This window comes from Hesperophylax consimilis, chromosome 21 (assembly GCF_061612785.1).
Source record: "Hesperophylax consimilis isolate HC1 chromosome 21, BYU_Hcon_1.0, whole genome shotgun sequence".
In the NCBI taxonomy this organism is placed as follows: Eukaryota; Metazoa; Arthropoda; class Insecta; order Trichoptera; family Limnephilidae; genus Hesperophylax; species Hesperophylax consimilis.
In genome coordinates this window covers 5867747-5880989 of record NC_142856.1, presented here as the reverse complement: position 1 = coordinate 5880989, position 13243 = coordinate 5867747, and the positions used below count along the sequence as shown (strand labels likewise).

At 34.2% G+C, this 13243-nt stretch overlaps 1 protein-coding gene across 2 annotated transcripts in view; it reads left to right on the top strand.

Moving 5' to 3' along the window:
- The window catches only part of LOC149413548 (apoptosis-inducing factor 1, mitochondrial-like), a 34661-nt gene that overhangs the window by 8838 nt on the left and 12580 nt on the right, over positions 1-13243 (top strand). The window contains exons 3-8 of one of the 2 annotated variants that reach the window (XM_089644483.1): positions 6869-6910; positions 7743-7910; positions 8040-8121; positions 9093-9229; positions 9468-9598; positions 10182-10372. In XM_089644483.1, coding sequence (XP_089500609.1) covers positions 6869-6910; positions 7743-7910; positions 8040-8121; positions 9093-9229; positions 9468-9598; positions 10182-10372 — 751 coding nt within the window. The remainder of the gene's footprint in view (positions 1-6868; positions 6911-7742; positions 7911-8039; positions 8122-9092; positions 9230-9467; positions 9599-10181; positions 10373-13243) is intronic. The other variant, XM_089644484.1, reaches the window with a different exon arrangement.

The following is a 13243-nucleotide window of genomic DNA, read 5'->3' as shown; positions in this document are numbered from 1 at the left end:
CGCTTTACAAATTATCCAATTATTATTATTATTATTATTATACGCCTCAGGGATCTCATTTCAACAGCATTTAATCTACTTTCATCCTTTATTTGCCATTTATTTTGTGTAGCGGCCGCTTTGAATGAATGAATGAGAGAATGTGAATTGGCGGGCGTCTAGCTAGTGATAGTTACAGATTTAAGAAAGTTCTAAATAATTACAACCGCTCTCACTATAATTATTATACAGTTAATTTTGCCTTTTTTACTGCGTGCCAAAACCGCAAATGTTCCTTGCGACGAGTAATACTGGAACATTCGTAAAAAAGCAAAACGAACATTCTATCAGAATAACAAATCAAGCCGCGCAAATTGACATTTTTACTACAAATTTACTGACCACTTTAACACCGTAGGAATGGGCTAATAGCGTGCACGTGAAACATATGGCTCGCACATATGTTTGTCTCCTTCTAACACGGATTCGGACATTTCGGCTGGCGGTGCCCGCATAAAATAATTACTTTTGTTAATTTAATTACTTTGTTATTATAAGTGATAGAACAGTGAAATTTTCGTTCGCGATAAACTCATTACGAGTATTATTTTTTCGGTACTAAAATAAATAAAATATTATCTGTAGTTTTCAAATGTGGCTGAAAAATAGATTGTATGGGAATTGTCACATCTGTTTCACCTTAATGACTCTATCCTGAATTGCAAGCATAAATCCTTCTATTTCTGCGCTCAACTCTCCAATACTCAACCATTTGTTTGACTTAATTTTGTCAACATACGTTTGGTTGAGATAATTGAAGTGTTTTGCGTGTAAAATTTTATTTGACCAGGAATCTAATAATTCCTGGTTGGGATTTATAAAAATGTTGGCATTCTCATCGTATAAATTTAAAGGTGTAATATTTCTATCTGCCTTGCAAATTATTTTGTGCATTTCTGAGCTATGAGCTTTCCTATGGAAAAAAGTTCTTAGCATTTCTACCTGATTATGTTTCAAAGAAGTTATTTTGACTATACCTCTACCTCCTAAATTTCTAGGTAAATTAACTCGTTCTATAGCTGAATTTGGATGATGGCAATTAAACTTTGTTAGCGTAGTTCTAACTAATCTTTCTAAGTTATCTAAATCTGTATTAGACCATTTAATTATGCCAAATGAGTACGTTAATAGAGGTATTGCCCAAGTATTTATTGCTTTTACTAAATTTTTAGCAGATAGATTGCATTTTAAAATTTTCCTTATCCTAGTTTGAAATTTAATCCTAATATCATTTTTAATACTACTATGGTCTAATCTATTTGATTGTGGGTATCCTAAATACTTATAAACCTCATCCCTTTTCATACTAGTAATTTGGAAATTTCTAAATATACTCTCGTCCCCATCTACAATTTTGCCTTTCTCTATATGGATCGTTCTACATTTATCTAAACCAAATGTCATTTTGATATCATCTGAAAAGTTTTTAACTACCTCGATCATTTTCTCTAAATTTTGTTCAGAATTCGAAAATAATTTTATATCATCCATAAATAATAAATGCGAAATTGTATTACTCTCCCTTGTATAACCCTTAACTTTTATTCCAAACTTGCTTTTAATTAACATTTTAGATAGAGGATTCAATGCTAAGCAAAACCAAAGAGGACTCAATGAGTCTCCTTGAAAAATCCCTCTTTTAATTGAAATGCCCGGTATTACTATTTTCTTACCTTTTAAATTGATAAGTAAATTGGTATTCCAAAAGGACATAATATTTTCCAAAAAGCTAATAATAATGGGGTTAATTTTATATATTTTTAATACTTTGATCAGCCACGAGTGCGGGACACTATCGAAAGCCTTTTGGTAGTCTATATAGCAAGTATGTAAATTACGTTTTCGAGTTTGAATCTGTTTTAGAATTACAGAATCGATAACTAATTGTTCTTTACATCCCATATGTTTTCTGCGACAACCTTTTTGTTGTTCAGATAAAATATTTTTTTCATCTAAATGAGTATATATTAAATCTGTTAAACAAGAGGTTAAAATTTTGTATATTGTCGGTAAACATGTAATGGGTCTGTACTGAGAAGGATTATTAATATTTTCGCTTTTGGGTAACATATAAGTAATACCCTTAGTTAGAAAATTTGGAAAATTTTGAGGTTGACTGACAAATTTTGAAAGATTTTTTGCCAAAAGAGGATGTAAAGTAGTCAGACGTTTGTACCAAAAATTATGTATCCAATCGCAACCCGTGGCTTTCCAATTATGAGTATTTTTAATAATTTTGGCTAACAATTCAACCGATATATTAGAAAAACTCATTTGTTCAATACCTGAAAAATTGAGTTCTTCATTTTCTATCCATGGAGTTGACTCGTTATGTTTTATATCTTTACTCCAAATTTTAGTCCAAAAATCGCGCATATCTGATTCAGATGGTAACGGAATATTATTATTCGAAATAATATTTTGTTTATCGTCAAGTTTGGAATAAAATATTTTTTCATTTTTCTGAAATAATCTATTATTATTTTTTTTATTATACGTATAATTATATCTTTTTAATCTACTAGCTTTTACGCCTAATTTTTGTTTTAATAAATCCAATAAATCATTGATTATATTTTCATTATTATGACTATCAATGTTATAACCAAATTTTCTACAAATTTCATCTACATGTCTCAAAATTTTCCTACTTCTATTTCCATTTTTATATTCTATTACTCTAGCTATGTTACTTCTTAAAAATACTACATCATTTTCTAATCTGATCTGCCATTCTGGTTTACTATAACTATATGATCTATCGTCAGAGGATGATAATTTAATTCCTAACTTATTACAAACAGTAATCGCACTAGCGTATACTATTGTATGAAGATCTAAAAAACTAATTTCGTCAAATATGATTTTTGGTAAAATTATGTTATTTAATTCAAAAATTAATTTAGATAATTTCTTTGACGTATGCAATTTCGGTAATTTTGGTCTAACTGTTGGCTCTACATCTATATATCTGTTTATATTATTATGAAGTAAGTTAGCTAATTCTACTACATTTTCATCAACAAAGTTTAAATTTGCAATGTTGATTTCCCTAAGATTATAAATAACGGCTAAGTTATTTGAATCTACTGTAATATCATTGGACATTTATTAAAAGAAAGTGCCCGTTTATAACGCCTGCTCGCGTCAAGGCAAGAAAAATATTATTTTACATTATTATTATTATTATTATTATTAAATGGATTGGCGCGAATTTATGAAAACACAACAGAATTATAATGTTAACAAACTTTAATTTTTCTAAAATTGAGGGAGACACAGCCCTTTCTTTTGTATCACAAACCATGTTACACAAACCTAGCGTAGCCGGTAAACTACTTGAAAACTGGGATGTTTTTCTTGCCTTGACGCGAGCAGGCGTTATAAACGGGCACTTTCTTTTGTATCACAAACCATGTTACACAAACCTAGCGTAGCCGTTAAACTACTTGAAAACTGGGATGTTTTTCTTGCCTTGACGCGAGCAGGCGTTATAAACGGGCACTTTCTTTTGTATCACAAACCATGTTACACAAACCTAGCGTAGCCGTTAAACTACTTGAAAACTGGGATGTTTTTCTTGCCTTGACGCGAGCAGGCGTTATAAACGGGCACTTTCTTTTGTATCACAAACCATGTTACACAAACCTCGCGTAGCCGCTAAATTACTTGAAAACTGGGATGTTTTTCTTGCCTTGACGCGAGCAGGCGTTATAAACGGGCACTTTCTTTTGTATCACAAACCATGTTACACAAACCTCGCGTAGCCGCTAAATTACTTGAAAACTGGGATGTTTTTCTTGCCTTGATGCGAGCAGGCGGTATAAAATTAAGCGCCTTTCATTTGTATCGCACGAAGATAGCAACGGTCGTATTTAGCTCTTGTTAATGCATCAGTGATACCAACATAGCAGTGCGTTCCTAATGGTGGCGCATTGTCGCCACATCGATTCGCGAAGTGAATTTTGGTTTTACGCAATTGAAAATCAAAATGCATAATTTTCCGCCGCCCGACATGCAAAAAGTTTTCTTTTATAGTAATTAAGGCGAATATAAAGTTTTTTTTCTAAAAAATATTCGTAATAAGCGTGTCAGGCCCTATCCAAAATTTACCCAATGGTTTTGTGTTTTCCCCTCCTACAACACAGATCCTCTTCAAGACTCTAGCTTACTTCTTCCTTTCCTTGAAAAAATTCTCTGCACAGCATTCTTAAAGATGATGTAGTTCCTTATTTTTCCCTAAGGGCGTATTTGTACATTCGAGGATCCCACCACTTACCCGCCCCGGTATAGGTAACTTATGGTTACCCCTTCAGGGCTCTTGCAAGGATGCTAATTTTTTGTTAAGAACGACTCTACATTTAATAAGAACGAAGCTAAACCTCGAATGTCCCCGCATACGTTTTTAGGGAAGCAGTCTGCGAGTGCTTACTGTGTACAATGTTAGTTTGTTAGTAGAGTACTTGCCTCTGTTTCTATGTTAGTAGAAGGGGAGAAAAATAAATACAAAAATAAAAACAACTGGTGTAGACTGTTTGTCTACATAGTATGTGTATAGTAATTTAGAGAAAACAAAAGTATAAACGAAAAACATCTGGTGCTGGTCCGGAGAGGAGAGGTCCTATTTGTACAATTAATAATTGGCCTTTATCAATCTGCATTCAAGTTGAACATTTCAAAAAAGGCTTTTCAACTCTTGTCTAATGAATACTAAGGCGGCCGCTACACAAGAAAGTTTTTCGCGTAAGTGGCTTATGGAAGTGAATTGTGGCAAAATTTACAATTGCAAATGACATAGCAATTTATGGCAAGTTGCAGAAGTCGCAAGTGGCGTGATTTTTTGAGAAGAATAATAATAATAACAGAGTATTTATAAAGTTTAGTGTCATTTCACTTCAAGTCTGCTTTACTATAACAACTAAAAAACGGTAATTTAGTATTAGTGGTCATGTTCTTAAAATTATTCCTACATTGTGCCTTACCCAATACAGGGGGCCTACTCTGTATCTTTTGGGTTAACAAGCCAGTAAGTTCGTGGTTTAACCTTTCCTTGCCGGTGCTGTTAACTGGGTGAACATCGCCTCTAATTAATAGAATATCTGTCTAAATATACTAAACACAGAGCTCAAATTTTCGGTATTCCTCCGCAATACATTTATGCATTGCATTAAGTATTTACAATACATAAATATTTACCGAGTGTATAGCACCAGAGGACAAGGAATTTTTGAACACCGTAAGGGAAAGGTTAATACGCGTTTGTGACGTGGCTAAACCGGCGGCAGGAATGTTTCGAAAGATACAGAGTAGGCCCCCTGATCTAATAATATAACACTAAATATACAGTTTATACAAAGCGATGACAAAACAAAGAATAACAATGACAGCAGGACAGGACAAAACAAGAACATTAAAACTAAAACATAATATAAAACAAAAGGCAGTTTGTGCTCAGAAATGAGAATCCTCTGAGTAGACATTTAAAAAAGGTACAATAAGGAGGCAACCGAAACCAAACAATTACCGGAAATTTGAGAATATGGCTTATTATAAAATGTCCAATTGTGACCCTGCGAACTTACAGCCTTCTCACACAGATGCTAAAAATTAAAAGGCAGATTTTTATAGAATGTTTCTTCCTATAAAAAGTGATAAAAACTAGAACTTTTTTATTTGAACTAAAATCTGATTAGGATAAGAAGGTACATAATTTATCGGTTGGGTGTGAAAACGGTTAATCAGAAAAAAAACGGAAACATTTCTAAATCAATCAATCAAAAACCTATATTTTGCTGTGCACAGAAAGGTGTATTTCTATTAAATCAATATTTTTTTTTAGTTTTCCTGTATCGGTTGTGAGATAAGAAAACAATAATAGAACCACAATTTTAAATTTTAATTTTTTGACTTATCTGTCTTCTCACCCCGACCCACCAATTATCTCTCATAAACAATATATAATAATCAGCACTACAATGAATGTAAACGCAAATAAACTTTTTGATTCCAAAAAATTAAGAGAAATCATTTATTTTTCAGGTGATTAAAAGCTTTCTGAAAATGAACTTCCTTCTTTTTGATTATCGGTCCAATCCTTTCTAACCTCAATGTTTATATTTCTAATACGACAAATTCGAAATCGGTTGCCGTCATCTGGCCATCATTCGGATTAAATTAAAGATCTGGTATTGGGCCTCCATTCTTAATTCTGTCGTTAACGGAACAAAAGCGCCTGGAATTTTTTTGCTCTGGAGACAAATTTTATTCCAACTCTTTCTTTGGGCCCTTTCGTCTTTACTGACAATATTGAGTAGATAATGACAGCAGCGACTTGTTGTTGACAGGAAGCCATCTATCCGTAATTAAACTTACAAATGTATTGGTCGCTGTGAGCACTTACATAAGTTAAACTTCCGAAAACTTACGTGAGCATTAATTACCATAAGTTAGACGAATATGTAAATGTACTTGTGTAAAGATAGCCTGATAAATAAATGTACTTGTGTAAAGCTAGCCTGATAAATAAATGGGTTCCATGATAACTCAACACAGTGACAATTAGACACACTTTTAAAAAGTGATATAAAGTCATTAGAAACGATGAAAAAAAAAAAATTAACCTAACCTAACCTACTTATCAGTTAATAAAGTTTTTGTTTCATCACTTTACATGACTTCATATAACTTTTTAAAGATGTGATGAATTATCATTGTGATGATATATCCGGTCACCAAATAAATGTACTTGTGTACAGCTAACCAGATAAATAAATGATTGTTGTTTTTTCACATAATTTAATTTAACCTTCTGATATTTATAATTATCAAGCGGCCGAAGAAAAATGGAGTTTCATCTAATCACTACAAAACGGTAATTCTAGCTTTCCTCCATCCTAGAATGATTGATCTTTTAGATATTATTTATGTTGTACTTATGGTTTATTACGGTTGTAACTCTTTACAAATTATGTCTCATGTTTACTTTGTCACACAATACATTTTATTGAAACTAACAATAAACAACATTTGCAACAAGCTAAATGTAGAAAGGATATTTAACTCTAGAGATAAAAATAGTGTATTTGTAAAATGTATAAACTTGCATGCAAATTCTTGAAATAATTATTAACATCTAGTGTGGTAGTCGAAAAGCATTTAAAAAGTATTCAAATATATTTTATGAATAAAATTTTTTTTTTTTTTTTTTATGTAGGTTATAGCGTAATATTTATTTAATTTAGTAGCGATAGATATTCATTTTGATTAATTTGTAGAACTCTAAATTATTTTATATGAATAATATATCAATAATAATAATAACAATTGAATAGTTTATATAGCGCTAATTTTGTGAAAAATCACCACTAGGGCACTATACAATTTATTATGAGTTTTAAATACACACTCAACCAAGGTTTGCTTTAATTAATTAAAATATGAAGATATTTATGAAAAGCATTCTGTAAAATTATTTGACCATGTGATCGATAACCCGGTGGGTAAAAGTATCTCGGGTAGCGGTTGGACAAATTGAGTTTGATACCCTTGCTGGATAACTGATTTACTCCCTTTTCAATACAAATTATGCCTAATTAAAAGGCGTGTACTATAAATATTAATTGATTTGTAGCTTCTTCTAAAAAAATATATAATTACCTTCTCGAAATGATATTAATATTTTACAGCCTAATTTTTAAATCTAGATTGTCCAATATCGAGAGAATGCTACGGTAGGAACTCCCGCCTCTCAAAGTTCCGGCCCTGTGAATCCTTGCCCGCCCCCGCTGCCTCAGGGACCCAAGAATCCCCCCAATAATGGCAACAAGAACTTGCTGATAGCTCTGCTGGTTGGAGCGGTTTCTCTTGGAGGGGTGAGTTATATTATTATTGTTTTATTGAAAATTGAATGAATAAAAAAATATGAACATCCTGACAATATTTGAAAATCTCCTACGTTTTTAATGTACATAATACTAATAAAAAACCGTCTCTGTTTTCAGTTATTTTACTCTGGAGTATTGGATGGTGACACTAAAAAGAAGGCAAGACCACTAGCCATAGAACAAGAACAGAAGAGGAAATGTAAGTTTTTTTATCGAAGAACTCTTTAACTCTTTGCACGCGGCCGTATCAACTGTTGTTACGGCAAAAAGTTCATACTCACACGCGGCTGTATCAACAGTTTATACGGAAACTTTGACGGCCGATATTCCAGCGCTCTTTCGTCATAAATGTATTTCTTGCTCACTTGGACATTCGTAGAACTATCACGATGCTGACATCTACAAGAATTTCTCAAAAATAAAATTGTATTTCATAAAAAAAGATCGATAATCAAGTACGCCTCTTCGCGCCTTTTAGTCCTTTAGTTTACATTTTTTTCAACAGATGGCGTTAGTACTAGTATGTCATTCATAATTTTTCATAACTAAAAATGATAAGTGATCATGGTGTCCCACTTGTGTCTATCAACGCAGTGGCCTAAGTACACACACGCCGAGTGAATGGCGGGACCACATTCAAAAGATACGGTACGTCTTTGTATGAAATTTTATGTTTTTGTTTTTATAAACATCTAAGAGTGTTGACACACGAGGATTTGTTTTCATATTGTGAAGAATAATCTATTCTGTCTATATAGTCCAATAAATCATGCCAGAATGCTATAATTTGACATTTAATTGCGTGCATAGGTATTTGAAAATATGTACCGCGTACGGGTATAGATAAAACGGAGCAAATTAACGCGTTCAAAAGGTTAATAAACCTTTGTCATTACTACGGCGCTTCATCCACGAGTGGGATTTGATCTCCTCCATAAATGTTCTCCTCTGGCTGCCTTCAAGTCTCAAGTCCTCGGTTCTTCCAATCCTCTTCAATTCCTTTGGGTCAATTCTGCTCCAATCCTCTTCCACACTGCAGTTCATGGTCTGCCTCTGGGTCAATTCCACTGAGTCATAATTTTTATTGCCCTATCATAAAAAACCTTCAGTAATTTGGAAGATTTTTCAATTTTTGCCTATATGTATTGAATTTAAATTTTCTATTTCTAGGGAAACAAAGAAAAGTGACACGCAAACCTGCGTGTAAAGAAGATTTCCCCGCTAAGGTTCCCTATGTTCTCATCGGAGGCGGTACCGCGTCATTCACCGCTTTCCGTGCCATTAAGTCCAGAGATCCCAAAGCTAAGGTACAGTAAATCTATGTATAAATCTTCATCAACCATGGTTTTTATCATTTAATTTTTTTTTCATTGTCTTCTCGTCTAAATTTATTTAATTATTTTGGGGTGGTTTCCTGTTTTCTTTCGATGATAAGATTAGTTACTGCCTATCACTGCCTTGAGATATTTGGGAATTTTTGTAGGGGATCACACGAATTGTAAAATAATCACCAAAATATTCACGATTTCTGAAATTTTATTTCAGGTTTTGGTGATTGCATCTGAAGATTCCCTGCCGTACATGCGCCCCCCACTGTCCAAGGAAATCTGGAACCAGACTGAACTTCCCGAGGCAGAGAAACTGATATTCAAACAGTGGAATGGACAGGAAAGAAGGTGAATAAGTCCAATTATTTTTGAAAGAAATTGCATTCTAATTCGGTTAGGAAAGAGTAATCCTGAATGGTATTTTAGTACGTACTCGTCTCAATGTCCAAAATTGAGACGAGTATGCTCAGCTCAGCTGCCAAAATTGAGAATTTTGAGATATTGCAGATGAGGTGGATGGAACATGTCATCAATAAAAATTAATATAAATAATAATAATAGTTAATTTATAGAGCACGGCTTTGTGAAGGTTCACAGCAGGTGCGATTTACACTAGATAACCTTTTTTTTTTTTTGGTGAATATAATACAAGGTCAGGAGAATCATACTGAATTGATTCACTACTGTGAATAAATCTGCCCATGTTTACTTTTCTATCCCGCTTTCAGTTCATAATTTATGGTTCACAGTATGTTTTTTGTTAGACGTTTTAAAGTTCTTTTACATTAGCATAGAAACATATTTGCATTGTTTTAATATTTACATTACATTGTCAAAATATGTTTGAAATCATTCATTAATTTGCCAAAAGTTGATGAGTGAATACTGTTAAAAAATAACATCTCTAACGTGTAAAATAATGTGTTTCCAGTTTGTACTACGAGCCGCCAGAGTTCTATCTGGACATGCAGGACCTGCTCACCGCCCCCAACGGAGGAGTGGTGGTGGCCACTGGCTGGGTGGTGTCCAAGGTCAACCCCTCGGCCAACACGGTGGAGATCGAGGATCCGCAGACCAACTCCTCCTTCTGCATGGAGTATGACAAGTGCCTTATTGCAACAGGTGATACTCATTAACAAGTGGACTATTTTACGAGCACAAGTGCTTGCAAATTTTTAAGACCGTGCTCAGCGCTCGCGCACATGTGTGAGTTCTAATACCGTCCACGCTGAAATTTTTTTGGATGCGATTTTCACCTTTATGCTTAGAATAGTGGATAGAGGAGAAAATCAGAATCGCATGCGCTAATGTCACTGTAGATTGTACTATTTATTTATGAATTTATGAAATAATTTGTCTCCGAGTGTCAAAATTCATTTATTTAAAATGGCATCGCAAAATTGAAAATTTTATATTTTTCCATGTAGTAGGTCATTATTTCTTTGAAAACTCCTTTGATTGTTGTTTTTCATGTAGAGTATGTATTCGGGAATATGTAGCTATTCTGGGGAAACATATATTGTACAAATAATAAGGTACATCATTTGGTAAACAGAACACAATTGCAAAAAAATATAAATCTTAGTGTTTATTTCCGTGGTCGAGGAGTAAGGCTCTCGACTAGCAAGCTGGAGGTCATGGGTCAAATCCCGGCATGCACAAGTAAATTTTATTTGATTAATTTGTGTTATTTCACAAATTACTCATTTAAAATAATATACAGTGAAACCTCTATCTATCGTTCCTCGAATAATCGTTTTCCCGGATGTATCATTTATTTCTTCTAGTCCGAATTCATTTCATACAAAAATAGATCGCATCAATCGTTTCTATGTCCACCATTTTCCCGCATTCATCGTAGGAATTACGTCACGTATTTGACATATTTTGTCTGTGTTGAAACGGCGCCAGACGGCACTCGTTACGATGCGCGAAACTTTTCAGAGAGAAAGAATAACAGTTTGTCGCCGCCATCAGTAGCTAGTTGTCGTCACTCGTCAGTTGTCGCTAGATACCCGAACTTAGTGCAGTGTGTGCAGTTATCCTTTATGAGCTTTTAAACTATCTTCAAAATGAGCCGTTCGATAAAAAAAGTACGTACTCTTCAAGAAAGATTGAAAATTATCGAAGAGGTGGAAAAAAACCTCGCTGAAAAACGTGTCGATACAGCCAAGCGTTTAGGAATCGCGGCATCCACGTTAAATTCTATTTTCTTGAAAAAAAACGAAATTCGGGAGCAAATTCAAAAGTGCAGAAAATCTTCGAAAACTAGAAAAACCAAGAATCAAAGTTTAGCGAAGTGGAAAAAATTCTTTTCTCTTGGTACCAACAATCTCGTGCCGTTAACATTCCGATTGATGGGAGCATTGTTCGAGAAAAGGCAAAACAAATTGCGGAGAGACTCGGCATTAACGATTTTGCAGCATCGAACGGGTGGATAAGTCGTTTTAAAGATCGCCACGGTCTTGTGTACAAGAAGCTCGCAGGAGAGTCCGCATCCGTAGATCTGGAAAGAACTTCTCTATGGATAAATGAGCTTCCAAAACTGTTGGAAAATTACGAGCCTCGGAATATTTACAATGCTGATGAAACAGGACTCTTTTATAATTGTCTGCCCGACGGCACACTCACGATAAAGGGCGAGTCCTGCCACGGTGGTAAGGGGTCGAAAGAGAGGATCTCTGTGTTATTTTGCGTTAACAGTGATGGAAGTGACATGCGCGAGCCACTCGTTATTGGCAAATCGTTAAAGCCTAGGTGTTTTAAAAACACAAAAACTTTACCAGTAAAATATTACGCGAACAAAAAGGCATGGATGACCACAAACATTTTTAATTTGTTTTTAAGGGACCTTGATGCGGAAATGCGCGTAAAGCAACGAAACATTTTATTGTTCATAGACAACTGTGCAGCGCGCCCAACTGAGACGACATTTTTGAAGAATGTAAAAGTTATTTTTTATCCTGCAAACTGTACGAGCGTTTTGCAACCATTAGATATGGGAATTATCAAATGTTTCAAAGGATTTTATCGGAAACAACTTGTGCGGAAGGCTGTGTGTTTGATGGATTCGGGCACTTCAGTAAATAAGGCAACTTTAAAGATTGACATTCTACAAGCGTTGCATTTCACATTGACTGCTTGGCGTCAGGTCAAACAGACAACAGTTGTAAACTGTTTCAACAAATGCGGTTACAATAGAGTGTCAGAATCTTTAGATGAACAACTAGAACACGTTGAGGTTTCTGAAGATGATTGGCTTAGATTAGATACTCAGACAAATTTTAACAATGTTGTTACTTTCGACGACAATATTCCAACGTGTGGGATAGAAACTATCGAAAGCTTGTGTGACGCAAGATTGACGGAGACAACAAAAGAGGTGGATATTGATGAAGAGGAGCCGCTGCCTGTACCTTCATTTTCAGAAGCATGCACACTCTTTGAAAGATTGAAAACTTTCTACTACGCACACTCAATATCTAATGCTGAAAAAAATATCATTTGCAAAGCTGAAAATATACTGTTGACTTGCGGAAATAAAACAGTAAAAAAACAAATGTCGATGAAAGATTATGTATTTACAATGCAATAAACTTTAAACAAATTTTGGTTCTGTTTAGCTTTGTATTTTTTTAAAATAAATACATTTATTTAAATCTAAAACTTATTTTCTTCTTATAATTTTAATCTACCAACGGTTATGCAGATTGGGAGGAAGGTATCTTTACTGGATCGTATCTCCTTGTGTTTTGTCCTCTTAATCCCGCATTCATTGTTTTCCCGCATTCATCGTTTATTTCAATAGGTCCCTTTAAAACCAATAGATAGAGGTTTCACTGTATAGTATATTTGTGGCATGTTCCAGAGTGGAAGATAAATCAGATATCTCGGTATAGCCCTGGTGTAAGACCCACCATTCATAATCGAAACGTTGCTTGAAATGGCTTTGGTCATGTTTGGTGGCCAGATCTGAATAGCCAGGTACATCCC